Genomic DNA, 17,225 nt, shown 5'->3' on the forward strand with positions numbered 1-17,225 from the left:
GCTGGAGATGTATGTAGCTCAATGGTAGAATGCCCCTGGGTTCAGTCCCCAGTACAGTGGGAGGGAGAAAAAAAAGATAAAATTTACCATATGACCAAGCATTTTCTTTAAATCCCAAGAGAATTGAAAATGTGTCCTGGGCTAGAGGCCAGGGTTCAGTCCTCAACACAAAAGAAGGGGTGTGGGATGGAGGGTGGGGTGAAGAAAAGCAAGAAAGAAAAACATGTCTACACAAATACTTGTACATGAATGCTAATAGTTAGCATTGTTCATAATAACCCAAAAAAATTAGGAAACAACTCAGATGTCCATCAACAAATGATTGGAGAAACAAAATAAACTATGTCCATATACTGGAATATCATTCAGACAAGGAAGAAAATTCTGATTTATGCCACTCATGGATGAATCTTAAAATATTGTGCTAAATAAAAGAAGCCAGCTACTAAAGGCCACATGCTATCTCCTGCCAATTTATATAGAATATGCAGAATAGGCCAATCTGTACATGCAGAAAGATTAGGAGTTGCCAGGAGCTGTGGGAAGTGGGGAGTTAATATGTATGAGGTTTGCTTTAAAGTGATTAAAATGTTAAGGAATTAGGCAGGGATAATGATTTTACAATCTTGTTAATATATAAAAACACTAAATATTATGTATACTTTAAAGGGTGAATTTTATAGTATGTGAATTATAATACCCACACGTACTCATAAGCCAGCAAACAAGAATTTTGCTGAGGAAAAGTATACAGGTAGGAAAACATGAAATTTAGGAAATAGAAAACAACTTGCTAAAGTGGCTGGTGCAAATAGTGTATGTTAGAACTAAAGCTGGAAAGGTGGTTGTAGTCAGAAAATGGAAAATCACTAGTAAAGAGTCATTTTAAAGTTTTTAGGTTTTGTTTTTTGATTTTTAAAATTTTTTTGGTACTGAGGATTGAACTCAGGAGCCTCATGTAGGCTAAGCATGTGCTATACCACTGAACTACAAGATTAATGTACCAGTTTTTATCCCAAATAGCTACTAAGAGAAACTGATCTATTCTGTAGGGTGCTCTGTACAGTATGTTGACCACTAGCTTCATGTAAGCTATTGAGCTTTCTTTCCTTCTTCCCACCCTCCCTGTTTCTGTTCTTCCTTTCTCTTCTCTGTCTTTTTGATACTGGGATTATTACCCCTGACTACTATTGAGCTCATGAAATGTATCTGATCAAAATAAGATTTTTAGTGCATAATGTGTTAGTTATACTGTATGATGTGTGCACTGGGTTTTGAAGACTTAATACCCCTAAAATGTAAAATATTTAATTAATACTTTTTTATATGGATTACATTTTGATATAATAATGTATTTTATCTCTTTCTACTTTTTATTGTGGTTTCTAGAAAATATTAAATGTATAACACTCATTTCTTTTTGATTCTACTTCTAATACAGGCCTATTTTTTTTCTTGAATATTGAAATTGTTTCATTTCAGAAAGAAATTTCAAGTTAGGTGTATCCTACAGTTCACTCAGTCTTTAAATCCTCATTTTACATGAAAGAAAAATGAGGTCTAAAGAGGAGAAATACATTTTATCCCAATGGGTTGCTGTAAAAGTATATTAATTCAAGTATCTATGGAGCTCTTGCTCTGCCTCAGCACTGAGTGTACAGAGATAATCAGAAGTAGTCACAGTCCTCAAAATACCTCTAATTCTGGACCTGGGATGTAGCTCAATGGTAGAACCCTTGCCTTTGCATGATTGAGTTCAATCTCCAGTACTGCAAAATAAAAAACAAAAAGCTTTGTCTGATTTTTTTTTTTTTTTTTTTTTTTTTTTTTTTTGGTGATGCTGGGGATTGAACCCAGGTCCTTGTGCATGCGAGGCAAGCACACTACCAACTGAGCTATATCCCAGCCCCTCTCTGATGCTTGAATGAGGAAACTTGTCATGACTCTTTGAGGAAAGGATAAGTATATTATAGATAAAGGATACATATTATATTACATAGATATAATATCTACTGCCAAGATAATTATTTACATTAAGATAATGTTTAGGCGTTACCTATTAATACCTTAAGTTCAGCTTTATTTTACAGTGTGTATATGAATATGCCCCATTCAGAAGTAGTGTTTAGTTTTATATACTTATTATGTATTTGTATATTTTTTTTCTTTTCTTTTTCTTTTTCTTCTTTTTTTTTTACAGGACCCAGGGCAGAGGGCCTTGTTCCTCTTGAATGTGATCCTCCATGTGGGTAGTTAAAACTATTTTACCTGCCCATTGCTTTCTGAAATATCTTAACAGTAGTGGCCAGTACAAGTGCCATCCATACATCTTATTTCACAGCCTTTATGCCATCTCATAGCCTCCTTCCATATAGATCTTTAGGACCAGTGGATACAACATAGTCATTTGTCTATTTTAATTATTAATAAATAGTCAGTCTGTTTCCAATTCTCATTTCCAAATGTGAAAACTACCTAGTTCTGAGAAGACTCTCCTTATTTTGGCTTTAGGTTCAATAGGATTATGACCCTGTGACCTTTTGGCCACTGTATATATAGCTCTTATTGATTGAATTATTTCCTTTTACATAACTAGAATTTGATAAGATATTCCTTGATCTCAAATGCAAACTGAGGAAACAGGGTAATTTCTGGAAAGCATAGACTTCTACAGAGTACTATATAATCTTGCGCATGTTTGGTGTTTAAATTTGAGCTATCAGTCACTAGTTTCAATAAGCTGGAGTTAACTTTCATCTCATGAAAATATACTTTAACATTTATTCGCTTTTAGATAGCCTACTAATCTTTAACTTTAAAAGTTGTACGTTTTCCTCAGTTGAAAAGAAACCATTTGAGATGGGTTCAATGGCACACACTTATAATCCTAGCTACTTGGGAACCTGAGGCAGGAGGATCACAAATTCAAGGCCAGCCTGGGCAACACAGTAAAACCCCTTCTCAAAAAAAGACAGAAACTATTTGCCTTAAATCTTTAGTGTCAATATTGTGAAATGTCTTTGCTGAGGTATGTAATAATAGCATTTGTATGCATTTCCAAATGCCATTTTTAGTATCAGTAATTAAAACCAGTTTTGTTAAAAATTATAATCTGTGACAATATTACTGCCATTAGAGCATTTTCTCTTAGTTTATTTGAATAATAATTTTTTGGAAAACAAATTCGCTATTATGTCTGTAGATTTCAAAGACAATAAATATAATAGTCTCATTTCTGATTGCAGGTTAGATTATTTTTGAATTTTCTCTATATACCTGTTCTAGGTTCTCAGGATAAAACAGTAAAACATGACATTCAGTTCTTGCCCTCATAGAACTCACATTCTAGGGATATTTGTTACTGAAAATAAATGGTTTTGCATATTCATATTCTGTTTCAAAAGTAAAATGTTTTTATTACTAGAACTTTTTCAAGTCTAGCTTTAGTGTGTTTAGGTGGAGTAATTATGCTATGGATTTCTTCATTAATGCATATTTACTTATTAAATTGTAGTTTTACGTCATATTTTGTTAAAATATGAGATAGTATGTTAACATAAGCAGGTTAGAAGCCAAGTGCAGTGGTACATGCCTGTAAGCCCAGCAGTTTGGGAGCTGAGGTGGGAGTATCAAGAGTTCAAACCAGCCTCAGCAACAGCGAGGCACTAAGCAACTCAGTGAGACCCTGTCTCAAAATACAAAATAGGGCTGAGGATGTTGCTCAGTGGTCAAGTGCCCCTGAGTTCAATCCTCACTACCAAAAAAAAAAAAAAAAGCAAAAAAGTTGGAATCCATTATAGCAAATGTTTGTGCATCTACATGTAGTTCACTGTAAGAGGTGCTGTAGATTCAAATAGGGAGTAAGATTTCATCCCTCTCCTCAAGGGGATTACAGTGAAGCTGGGGAAACAGGACACATAGATACAAAAGATAAGTACCTCGTAATTCAGTTCAACAGATATTTATTTATTGAGTGGTTGGAGGCACTAGAATTCATAAGAAGCTATGTTAAGTCAAATGGGCAATTAGTGTGAAAAGTGATGTGGGAGCACAGGATAGGGTGTTCCATTACAAGGTTGTCAGGGAGGCAGCAGGGTAAGAGTTGATTATGTAAGCTTCAAAAAGAAAGACAAGTTGGAGTTAACTAGCTACAAAGAAGTGGCATGGAAAAAGACATGTCACATTGAGAATTGGTGAGACAAGAATGAAGAAAATCATGAAGGACCCCTGGGCCTTACCCTGACCTTTTATGGGAAACCACCAAAGAATTTTAAACATCAGAGAGGGGTCATTAGATTTTCACTTATGGATGCATTGTGGTAATCATAGTTGAAGAAGAGGGCTTATATAGAGTGTCCAGTATGTGCTAAGGGTATTAAGTGTAATTGTAGTGAAAAGCTGCAAAGAACTGAAATGAGGAAAGGGTATTTGATAGCCTTAAAAAAAAAAAAATAAGAGAACCTAGATTGAATGAAGAAAGTGGAAAGCCCTATTAAACAGTTCGCAGCATATTCCTGGTATACATGGGTTGAGCAGTGGATTCCTAAGAAAGGCTTAATTAGTGGAGGCGGTTGAGTACTTGACTCATGGCAAGTCACTGTTTCAAAACAAGATGTCATATCTGCAGGGTTTTGTTATAGACTCTGACTTTGGTGACAGCACTCAGGAGAGCCAGAGTGGTTAGGGGCAGGAGTGGAGCATATTAGTTAGGATTTAGGAACACTAATTTTACCTGAATCTTAATGCATCTGATCTTGGTTTCAGTATTTTAAATGCATTAATTTATTATCTTATTTTTAACATTTTAAAACTTTTTTGTACTAGTTTATCTTTTTCCTAACATTTTAAATGCTTTTATGTGAAACATTCTGAGGACTGTAAACAAACTTAGTGTTTCACAAGATCTCGTTGAACTCTATTTTCTTGTTCTTTGAGAAATTCTGACCCCAAACAATATTAAGAAGTCTGCATATAGCCATTTGTTGCATGTCCCCTTAGGATACCCAGGTAGTGTTTATCAAATACATAAATAGAAAAACTTAAAAATAGTTTGAACCAAAAGAAGAAAATCTATAGTTCATCTTCAAGAGTCACTATTAACATGTCAGTTATATATTCTAGATTATTTTCTACATGTGTATGCACATACACATACATTTGTAACCAAAAGGGAGCCATATTTTATAAATATTTTGTAATTTATGACCGTCTTTCCAAGCTAATAAATAAGTTATCTTCTGAATATAGATTGGTGGGATAGTTGAGTGAGGACACAACCCAAATATCAAAATCTTACTGAATAATTAAATTTTACTACCCTCCTATTTTTGTCAGCTTCAGTATCAGATACAGCACAGCAGCCATCTGAAGAGCAAAGCAAATCTCTTGAAAAACCAAAACAAAAAAAGAACCGCTGTTTCATGTGCAGGAAGAAAGTGGGACTTACCGGTAAGGACCTAAACCAAATGGTTTTTAATTATGTTTTTAAATAATACATGTCTTATTATTACTAACTTCAATTAAGATTATTTCTATTCCCAGGAGAGTTTCCATTAAATGTACTTCAGCTTATGAATTTTCTTAAAGAAATAAAAATAGCTTTAATTATGCACCTGAAAGTAAAATGAATAGCTTTTCCTTTAAAAATTCATTCCAGCTGAATTTGAGAGTATTAGACAAGTAATTCCAATATGCCAGGGGCTATGAAAAGGCTAACATGTAGTTCTGTCTTCAAGGAGAGGATATTTTAAAGTATGTGGTGAACCATGAAGTGCTTCCTATATGTAAAATGGGGCTAATCATAAGTTGTGGTGCAGGTTCAGTGAGTTGAGACATGTAAGTAATTAACTTAGTGGGTGCCACACAATGTGTAATCAATATATGTTGGCTACTATAACAACATATCAGTACTGTTGAGAGAGGGAGAATAAAATGTTCCAAACTGTTTAGCAAAGAACATTACATTAAGTTCAGTCAGATTGCCACTGGGAAGTCAGAAGACAGGAGTACTGCAATTAATTTTTATAAAAGGAGTAAAGACCTGGCAAGGAAAGTATCATGAAGATAGGCTGTTGCCCCTGGGTCTGGAACTATGAGTAGGAATTATACGTGATGGGAATAGGAACATTTCAGGCAGAAAGAAATATTTGAACTAAATCCCCAAGAAGCAATATAGAGGCCTGTTCAGGGACTGTGAATTGGGGAACATAACCATAGTACAGGGACTGTGAATTGGGGAACATAACCATAGTACAGGATCTGTGAAGAAGGGTATTGAATATCGAGACAAGATAGAGCTAAAGATTAAGGTTTCTACTGGGGTTAATTAGAAACTGGTTACAGCTATAAGTACGTTTATTGTTTACCATGGATAGGCATTATGCTGAACACTTTACATGAAATTCTGACTTATGGACCGAGATAAGATATTGAGTAAAAATTATGCTTTAGGAAGATTACTTCTGGCTAAGGAATGGATTAGAGACAATGAAGAAAGATTAGAGTCTGATCAGAGGTGTTTTAAACTGCCTCATACCTTAGCAAATAATGTATTTATTTAAAGACTACAACATAGATAAGAAATTCTAAAATATATTATCAAATAGGATCTTTTAAAATCTTGTCCTCTCTCAGACTTCATGATTACAAAGCTGAGACTTCATAATTTCTTTCTTGTCCAAACTGTCAGTCTAACCTAGTGTTGTTTGCTTCATTTCTCTTTCATTATTTGAAGTTACAGAATGTTTCTGAAGTAAAAAATGTGATGAAAGAAATTAATGTCAAATGTCAGTGTTTAAAATATTGATTCCTATGCTCCATTACAAAAATTCCATCATAACATAAAATCCTAATTTGGGGGAGCAAGACTGTCCACACATGTCAGTCTCTATTTTGATTTCAATTCTTGGGCATTTCCCTAAAAATAAGTGCAATTATTGCATGTTTTCCATATGTTAAGCACCTGATCCATTCCTCATTTAATCCTTACAGTACCTTATTGTTCCAAAATTACAGATGCAGAAACTGAGGCCCAGAGAGGCTAAGTAATTTGCCTACGTTAGTAAGTAGATTGATACTTAGGCAACCTAACTCTGGATCCCATGCTTTTAATCACTCCACTCTAGTATAGTTCACATCTCCACCTGAGGTTAGCAAAAGAAGGCTATTTTGGATACTGTGTTCTTTGTTAACAGTTCTCTCAGAGATTTTTATTTTATCTTTCTTAATTAAATGTTAAGAGTGGTTTCTTGAATAGGCTTATTTTCACATTGCAGTATTTGAGTTTTTAAAAATATTCCACTTTGCTGGGTGTGGTAGCACACACCGATAATCCCAGACTCCCAGAAATTAGGGAGACTGAGGCAAGAGGTTTGAAAGTTCAAGGACAGCCTCAGCAAAATAGCAAAGCCCTAAGTAAATAGAAGACTCTCTCAAAAACTGAAAAAGGCTGGGCCCAGTGGCAAATGCCTGTAATCCCAGCAACCTGAGAAGCTGGAGTAGGAGGATCACTAGTCGGAAGCCAGCACCAGCAATTTAGCAAGGCCCTAAGCAATTTAGTGAGACCCTGTTTCAAAATGTAAAGGGTTGGGCATGTAGTTCAGTGGTAGAGCATCCCTGGGTTCATCCCTAGTACCACATTTTTTTTTGTTTGTTTGTTTTAATAGTTTAAAAGTAAAATTAGGGGCTGGGATTGTAGCTCAGTGGTAGAGCACTTGCCTTCCACATGTGAGGCACTGGGTTTGATCCTCAGCTCCACATAAAAATAAATAAACAAAATAAAGGTCTACAACTAAAAAGATATATAAAAAAAAGTAAAATTAAAAATTTTAACATTTTCAATTTAGAAAACATATTTTGATAAGGAAGTAACACTGATCATGTCACAAGTGAAGAAACTTGAACTCAGAGAAGTGTTTATGATCTGATCCTAGTCCAAACCTATATTTATAGATAGGACCAAGAAGTGAAGCTCTCAGCTAGTGAACTCTGAGAACGTAGTTCGTGAAACCATTTTTGTAGAATGTTTAGATTACTGCCCTAAATACATGATGCTATTTAATATTAATTATGCCAAAGAACTTAATATTTCACCTTCCATCCTGCTCATTTATGTGTATTAATCCATTTTTAGGGTTTGAATGCCGGTGTGGAAATGTTTACTGTGGTGTGCACCGTTACTCAGATGTACACAATTGCTCTTACAATTACAAAGCTGATGCTGCTGAGAAAATCAGAAAAGAAAATCCAGTAGTTGTTGGTGAAAAGATCCAGAAGATTTGAACTCCTGCTGGAATACAAAATCCTTTGACCATCTGCAAACTAAAAATTGACTTGAGGTTTTTTTTTCCTAGTCATTGGGAATGTAGAGCAATGTATCTTGCATAGACCTTTTAATCATGCATGTCATCAGAAGAATAGATTTTTGTTTTTGTTTTGAAAATGACTCTGAACATTTATTTCCATTGCAGTTTCTGTGGCTGAAGAGACTTAAACTTTACAAGTATTATCCTTTTAAGATCATTTTAATTTTAGTTGAGTGCAGAGGGCTTTTATAACAAACGTGGAGAAATTTTGGAGGGCTGTGATTTTTCCAGTATTAAACATGCATGCATTAATCTTGCAGTTTATTTTCTCATTGTGTATGTATATATAGCTTTTCTCTGCAGCACGATTTCTCTTTTGATAATGCCCTATTGGGCACAACTAGTTACCAGTAACTGAATGTATCTTAATCAATATGGCTGCTTCTGTTTTTTCATTAACAAAGGTTATACATATGTTAGCATATAGTTTCTTTGCACCCACTATTTATGTCTGAATCATTTGTCACAGGAGAGTATGTGCTGATGAGATTCCAAGTTTGTGTGTTTTTAATTTTTTTTTTTTTTTTTGCGTGAGGGAAGAAAAAAGCTGTATGCATTTCATTGCTGACTGCAGGTTTCTTTCAGATTAAGTTCATTGGTCTGTGTGTATACAATATGAAGAATGATCTGAAGTAATTGTGCTGTATTTATGTTTATCCACCAGTCTTTGATTAAATAAAAAGGAAAACCAGAATGCTCTTTTGTATTACTTTTTCTCTTACTCTTTCTAATAGTTAATTTTGTCTTTTTAATCTTACTGTTTTTCTAAGCGTACTACTATTATTTGTCTCATATAGATTTATTGGCTAATCTTATGATGATAAATTTTAATTATTTTTTTTTTTTTTTTTGGTACTGAGGATTGAACCCAGCCAGGGGCACTAAAACCCACTGAGTCACATCCCCAGCCCTTTTTTAATATTTTATTTAGAGACAGGGTCTCACTGAGTTACTTAGGGCCTCCCTAAATTGCTGAGGCTGGCTTTGAACCCACAATCCTCCTGCCTCAGCCTCCTGAGCCACTGAGATTACAAGCATACTCCACCGCACCCGGCTAAAATCTCAGCATTTTTTCAAAGCCAAGAATTACTTTCTGTCACTTAGATGTGAGATTTTCTAACCCTTGTCAGAGTTTTCTGTTCTGCACTCTGTCACAGTGAATTAACATTTAGTATATGCTGTTTTTTGGTAGGATTAGTGAAATGGAAAAAGCACAATTCAAACAACAGGGCAGTTGGAGAATTGTGAGTAGAAGACCCTCAAAAAACAATTTTTTCCTATGGTGGTTTCCATATTTAGCAGCCAACCTTTTTTAAGCATATGAAATACTACGTTAAAAAAAAAGTTGAACAGATGAAGATAGTGGTTAACAATACAAATTTCTCAGTTTAAAATTATTTGCTATTTTACTTACATGTTCTATTCACCTACATAAGGATGGTTTAATGTTTAAATCTATAAATTTAAATGATCACATTAACAGAATAAAATGAGAGGAAGCCACTGTGACTGTCTTAATACATTCAAATATAAAGTATTTAATAGAGTTAAACACCCATTCATGATTAACAAAATTTCTTGATAAATCTAGAAGGGAAATTCTCTAATAGCTTCTACATAAAACCAACCAAAGAAAAACCACTCAGGGGCTGGAACTGTGGCTCAGTGGTAGAGCGCTCACCTAGCACATGCGAGACGCTGGGTTCAATCCTTAGCACCACATAAAAATTAAAAAAATAAAATAAAATAAAACAAAGGTATTGTGTCCAACTACAACTAAAAAAAAAAGAAAAACCTCTCAGAACCAAAAAGAGAAAAGTCGTTTCCTTTTAAAGTCAAAAACAGACTGTAGGTGTAGCTGAAGCATTTGCTAACATGCTTGAGGCCCTGGGTTCTATCCCCAGTACTGGGAGAAAATTATATTTTTCTTTCAGAAACAAATGAAGGCTGCCCCTCTCGTGGCTTATATTTAATTTTGTGTTGGAGAGCCCAACCAATGGAACAAGACAAATAGTCAAAAGAAGAAAGGAAGCACCCATCATTTGCCTGTTACATGATTCGGGTGTGTTTTTGTTTTTGTAGTACTGGGGATTGACCCTATGAACACTGCCACTGAGCTGCTCCTCGGTCCTTATTAATTTATTCGTTGGTTAGTTGGTTTATTGATTTAAATTTTGAGACAGGGTCTCTAAGTTGCCCAGGCTGGCCTTGAATTTGGCAATCCTCCAGCCTCAGTCTCCTGCGTAGCAGGGATTGCAGGTGTGTGCTGCTGCACCCAACTACATAATTGTTTTTATAGAAAATACAAATCTGGAAATAAATTACTAGAAATAATACTGTCTAGTTATCTAAATATAACATTAATTTTTAAAGAAATATTTTTTAGTTATATGTGGACACAATATCTTTCCTTTTTATGTGGTGCTGAGGATCACGCATGGTAGGCAAGCTCTCTACCTCTGAGCCACAAGCCCAGCCCAAATACAACATTCATTTTTAGAAGTCACTTGGATTTCTTTATACTTATTAGAAAAACAGAAGATACCATTTACTAATAGCATCAGTGTAGTACCAATTACCTTGGACATTGACAATATATGCTGATCTAAATGATTCTAAAACATTGAGATAAATAAAATTTCAATAAATCCACATGTTCATGGATAGAAAGGCAATAAAAAGATGTCAGTCATTCCAAACACACCCATAAACTCAAAGCCATTCCCATTAAAATCCAACCAAAGTTTAAGATTTTGGGGGGGAAAGTACACTGGGGATTTAACCCAAGGACACTTTACAACTGAGCTATATCCCTAGTCCTTTTTCATTTTGAAATAGGGTCTTGCTAAATTGCCGAGGCTGGCTTCAGACTTACCATCCTCTATCCTCTAACTCCTGGGTCACTGGGATTACAGGTATTCTCAATTGTGCCTAGCCCCACCAGATTGTGTCATGAAACTTATTTAAGTGATTCTAAAGTAAGGTAAAAGAATAAATTGGGGGATGGGGCTCATTGGTAGAGCACTCGCCTGGCACACATGAGGCACTGGGTTTGATCCTCAGCACCACATAAAAATAAAAGGAATTGTGTCCACCTACAACTAAAAAAATACATATTTTTTTTAAAAAGTACAATAGACCTAAAAAACAACACAAAAAAAGAATAAATGGTTAGGGTATTTCAAAAAAGCAGCGAGGTTAGGACTTGGCCTGCCAAATGTCAGGACTCACTGTGAAACCATATTAATTAAAACAGCAGTTACTAGTAAAGAGACATAGTCTGGCATTTTCTAGTATTGGAAGGTTTCCATGTGATCTTTGTATTACTTATGTTGATGAAAAGTGGTTCAGTCCTTCAGAAAGCTTGGCATTATCTTTTAAAGTTGGCTTTTAGCACATCCTATAATTCAGAAACTTCATTATATACCCAAGAATAACTTGCACATAGATTAAACAGGAGACATGAACTGGGAAGAATTCTCATAACACCATGTACAAAAACAGAAACCCAGAAATTACCCAAGCCCTCAATGAGGAAGAGCTGAACGAATAAAACATGACATAGTTATACAATGGACTATCACATAGCACCCAAAACTAATGATCCATACTGACACAAAAGATATAATGACACAACAAAACAAAAATATGGTAAACAAAAGCAAAAATGAAGTGTCTTAAAAATACAGTAAGGCTGGGTGCAGTGGAACACACCTGTAATCCCAGCATCTTAGGAGGCTGAGGTAGGAGGATTGTGAGTTCAAAGCCAGCCTCACCAGCGAGGCATTTAGCAACTCAGGGTCTCTGAGACCCTATCTCTAAATAAAATATTTTTTAAAAGACTGGGGATATGGCTCAATGGTTGAGTGCCCGAGTTCAATCCTGGGTACTAAAAAAAAAGTATAATAAGAATTAACAACCAACGGACAAAATATTCCCTTATAGAAAGGTTGGAGGTAGGGCTGGGGATATAGCACAGTTGGCAGAGTCCTGCCTCTCATGCACAAGGCCCTGTCAAACCAAAAGAAAAACGTTGGAAGTATAACTCAGTGATAAAGTACCACCACCACCAAAAGAAAAACGTTGGAAGTATAATTCAATGATAAAGTACATAGCACGTGTGTGGTCCTTGGTTCAATCCCCAACACCCCACAGGAAAAGTTAGAAAATACATTTTCAAGTAACAGATGAAATTTATATCAAAAGAAGAGGTAGTGGTGAAAACTGTCAATATCCTCAGGTGGAAGGCAGCAAGGGATGGGCTAGCAAATGGGAACTTTATGGGAATGATAGCCTCAGTATACTCAGACAACTAACAACAGGCACTCTGTGCAGAGAATGTCATGAACCAAGGATTATGATTAATCCATTCTCTACCTTAATTCCAAAGTATTAAAAAGTTAGTTATAAAGCTGATTTGATGACCACATTTGAAATTGGAGTTTATGCATGAAACTGCTGTAGAATCAGCCTCAATATTCAATTTGTTTTTCTGTGTCCAAGTCTAGCACAAAAATGTCTTTCCCCTAACATGAACTGCATAGTGCAATCTTGAAATTATTCCTTTATTCCAAGCATATGATATGAAAGCCATTTTTTTCCTGATGTGGAGACAGTTTATATGTATCTGATAATGGCTAAACTACCCTTTTTTAAGTCTGTAAGAAACATCCAAACAGATACGCTAGAGAATTTAAGAAAGTCCTAAGTATTTGTTGTAGCATCTTTTCAGAGACTGGCTTCCTATTTTTTTTTTTTGTCCCTTCTTATTAATATGTAAGCATCAAGATTAATTCAGAAGGCCAGTAGAATGGAAAGTTAGTTAGGAATATGGAGATGAGATGGATAAAATCTAACAAAAGACTTTTAGCAACATCAGGAAATCTTTTGGCATCCCAAAAGACCACTAACATACTTATAATATCAAAAAGTGACTACCAGAAAAGAAAAAGGGGCCATTACTGCTGATCCCAGGGACATTAAAAGATAGTAAAGAAATACTATGAGCAACTCTATACCCACAGATTTGATAAGTTAGATAAAATGGATCAATTCCTTTGAAAGGCAAAATTACCAAAAGTAGTACAAAGAGAAATTATCTTTGCAGGCTTGTGTCTATGAATCACACGGAGTATGGTGGCACATGCCTAGAATTCCAGAGACTAGGTAGGCTGAGGCAGGAGGATGACAAATTCCAAGGCCTAATTTGGCAAGACCCTGTCTTGAAATTTTAAAAAGGGTTGGAATTGTGTGACTCAATAGTAAAGCACCCCAAGATTTGATCCCAGCACCCCACCCACAAAAAAAGAAGAAAAAAGAAATTCAATCAATGGATTACATACCAGAAAAAAAGAAAGGCCTTGGTGAATTCTACCAAACACTTCAGATAGAAATTATACTAATTTTTCTACATTCTCTTCCAGAAGGTAGAAGCAGAGAAAATACTTCTTAAATTGTTCGGTGAGGCCAGCATCATCCCAATACTAAAACCAGACAAAGACATTACAAGATAATAAATCTGTGATGAGGAAACTACATAGTCTCTCCCTCTGAGACTGAGAACAAGGCAAATATGTCCCCTCTCACCAGTCCTATTCCTCATTGTACTAAAATTCTCAGCTAATAAGGAAAGAAAAGCTGAACAGACTGGTGAGAAAGAAAAAAAGCTGTCTTCATTTGCAAATGGCATATTGTCTATACAGAAAAATGTGAAAGAATCAATATAAAAACTGGAATTAATAGGCAATTATAGGGGCTGAGATTGTGGCTCAGTGGCAGGGCACTTGCCCTGCACATGTGAGGCACTGGATTCGATTCTCAGCACCACATAAAAATAAACAAAATAAATATGTATAACTCAAATATATATATATTTTAGAGTCAAAAATTTTTTTTAAAAATAAGTAATTATAGTAAGATTATAAAACAGTCTTCTCCATAAGCAATGAAGTAAAACTATTTACATAGCATATTATTTATAATACTGTATTAGGTATTATAAATAATCTAGAGATGACTTAAAGTGCACAGGAGGCCAAGTGCAATGGTGCACGCCTGAAATACCAGAGATTGAGGAGGCTGAGGCAGGAGGAATTCAGGTTTGAGGCCAGCCTCAGCGACTTAACAAGGCTCTAAGCAACTTAGCAAGACCCTGTCTCAAAATTTTGAAAGGGCTGGAGTAATAAAGCACTTCTGGTTTCAATCCCCCAGTACCAAAATAATGTAAATACGCTACATGCAAATGTTACACCTTTTTTAAATAAAGGACTTGGGCATTCTCCAATTTGGGTATGCAAAGGGGGTCCTGGAATCAATCCCTTGCAGATAACAACTATGTTAAAGGTCAAACATTTTCATGATGTAAAAATCTTCTCTCTTAAAGCTCTGAGCTCAATAAAGTTTATTGTACACATTTTGAAATGGACATCCCGTGTTTGATACATATACTGTACTTTTTTTTCAGTACTGGTGTTCAAACCCAGGGCCTTTTCATATACAGGCAAATGCTCTACCACTGAACCATGCCCCACACCTACCATACATTTCAGCATCAGAGGATATAGATCATGCAAACATGCATGGTATTTTGTTCTCTCAAAGGAGCTGAAAATTTAGAGAACCTTGGAACTGAACTTAAGTAATTCAAGGTCAAATGAACATTGTAGGGTGGGGGCTGTGTCCACACCCTGCTTATCTGAATGGCAGCTTCTTTGGCACCCTTGCATCAGTGTCCTGAATCCAGAAAACCCTTTCCCAGAGCTCTTGTAAAGGAGCAAGAATGCACTTGTGTGCATGAAGCTGGCTGCAATATACTGTGTTTTTTCATCAGAGGGAGGCACCCAACATGGTGCTGCAGAAGCTCAAACCAGCCCTTGAGTGGAGGTACTCAAACTCAATTCCAATCCTGAAAATGTTCATACCCTTCAACCCAAGATTCTACCCTTAGACAACAATCTAGGAAAAAGGAGACATCCTAGGCACTCAGATCTTTACTGCACCATTATTATTAACCATTTAAAACATTGCAACTTTCTCAATGAAATAATAAGAGAATAATGTAGGAAAGGATTGAAAAACTGAATCTAAATAAAGTTTACAAAGGTAGAAACATCATGTGCATACAAATAGTATGACTGTAGGTTGGAGAAATTATGGGCAATGTTTTTTTCTTTAAATTTTTTTTTAAATTCTTGTAATGTACATGCCCAATATACCCCCTCCCACAAAGGGGAAAGAAGAAAATAGAGTGTACTTGCAAGTTACTTCAAATGTGTTTTCCAAACAGTGAACAGCTTTGGCATTTTCTGATACTATATATAATTAGCAGGTTGGCAAGTCTTATTTTAAAACTACAAAATCATACTCCCCCTTCAACCATCTCATCCCTACATCCCTTCCTCCACTTACATCTATCCCACCCTCTTCCCCAAAAAAGGTTTTTGGTTTTCTCCTTCCATGGCTTTTATTTAGGACTTCATTAATTTGTGTGCATCCAATGGAAGTTCCTGGTCCAATTCCTGAAACAGGAATTGAAGATGCTGAATTACCACTGTATTCCCAGAGTCTGACATTTAATAAGGGTGCATTGGCTATTGCTTTGTTTTCCTTTAGTCAATTGTTTTATATCAATTACTTAAATATTTAAAGCCTCTCTTAGTGGAGTGCCCCTGTAGTCCCAGCTACTTAGGAGGCCATAGTGGGAGGATCACAGAAGTCCAAGAATTCAAGACCAGCCTAGGTACCATATCAAGACTCCCATCTCAATAAAATAAAAATTAAAAATGAATTATGGAACAACTATTCTGTACCAGGTGTTTTACTGGGTATTGATAAAACTGCACACAGAATAAGAAAAAATTCCTACCTTTAATGGGAGTCAGTAGGGCCAGTATAGAACATGTAAATAATTCTCTGTCTTGCAGACCAAAAGTAGCTAGAACAGGGCGTGGTGTACATGCCTGTAATCCCATCAACTCTGGAGCCTGAGGCAGGAGGATCACAAGTTCAGTTCAAGGTCAGCCTCAGGAATTTAGCAACATCCTCAAAAACTGTATCAAAATAAAAATTAAAAAATAAAAAGATCTGGGGATGTAGCCCAGTGATAAAGTGTCCCTGGATTTAATCCCCAGTACAAAAAAAAAACAAAAAAAAAAAAACTAGAATTCAGTAGGTACAAAGTATTGCCTGGAATGCCTTTTTAAAAATATTTATTTATTTATTTATTTATTCATTCATTCATTCATTCTAATTAGGTATATATGACAGCAGAATGTATTTTGATTCATTGTGCACAATTACAGCACAATTTTTCATTTCTCTGGTTGAACACGATATAGCGATGTAGCATTGCACCACATGTGCAATCATACATGTAGCTAATCATACAAGTCCATCTCATTCCACCATCTTTCTTGCCCCTACTCCCTCACCCCACCCCACCCTCCACTATGCCCAGTCACAGTTCCTCCATTTTTCCCCTGTCCTCACCCCATTTTGGATCAGCATTCACTTATCAGAGAGAACATTTGGTCTTTGGTTTTTGGGAATTGTCTTACTTTGCTTTAGCATAATATTCTCTAACTCCATCCATTTACCTGCAAATGCCATAATTTTATTCTCTTTTAATGCTGAGTAATATTCCATTGTGTATATATACCACAGTTTCTTTATCCATTCATCTATTGAAGGGCATCTAGGTTGCTTCCACAGTTTAGATATTGTGAATTGAGCTGCTATGAACATTGATGTGGCTGTGTCCCTATAGTATGCTGATTTTAAGTCCTTTGGGTATAGACCAAGGAGTGGAATAGCTGGGTCAAATGGTGGTTCCATTCCAAGTTTTCTAAGGAATCTCCATACTGC

General features: G+C 35.7%; 1 protein-coding gene and 1 long non-coding RNA gene across 19 annotated transcripts in view; one reads left to right on the top strand and one right to left on the bottom strand.

The window, feature by feature from the left end:
- Window positions 1-9,057, top strand: part of Zfand6 (zinc finger AN1-type containing 6) — a 69,451-nt gene extending 60,394 nt beyond the window's left edge. For 16 of the 17 annotated variants that reach the window (XM_046428801.2, XM_046428806.2, XM_046428810.2 and 13 more), the window contains 3 exons: window positions 2,201-2,245; window positions 5,335-5,448; window positions 8,132-9,057. In XM_046428801.2, the coding sequence (XP_046284757.1) occupies window positions 2,201-2,245; window positions 5,335-5,448; window positions 8,132-8,280 (308 nt within the window). In that variant the 3' untranslated portion in view covers window positions 8,281-9,057. The remainder of the gene's footprint in view (window positions 1-2,200; window positions 2,246-5,334; window positions 5,449-8,131) is intronic. The other variant, XM_058574090.1, reaches the window with a different exon arrangement.
- The window catches only part of LOC124082332 (uncharacterized), a 28,603-nt gene that overhangs the window by 6,300 nt on the left and 5,078 nt on the right, over window positions 1-17,225 (bottom strand). Inside the window, exon 3 of one of the 2 annotated variants that reach the window (XR_006848328.2) lies at window positions 16,211-16,411. The exons of the other annotated variant lie outside the window; for it this stretch is intronic. This is a non-coding gene — a long non-coding RNA (uncharacterized LOC124082332). Of the gene's footprint in view, window positions 1-16,210; window positions 16,412-17,225 lie in introns of those variants that run through there. 2 annotated transcript variants of the gene reach the window in all.

This window comes from Marmota monax, unplaced genomic scaffold (genome assembly GCF_021218885.2).
Source record: "Marmota monax isolate L192 unplaced genomic scaffold, Marmota_monax_Labrador192_F-V1.1 WCK01_AAM20220418_F8-fsc00179, whole genome shotgun sequence".
Classification (NCBI taxonomy): domain Eukaryota; kingdom Metazoa; phylum Chordata; class Mammalia; order Rodentia; family Sciuridae; genus Marmota; species Marmota monax.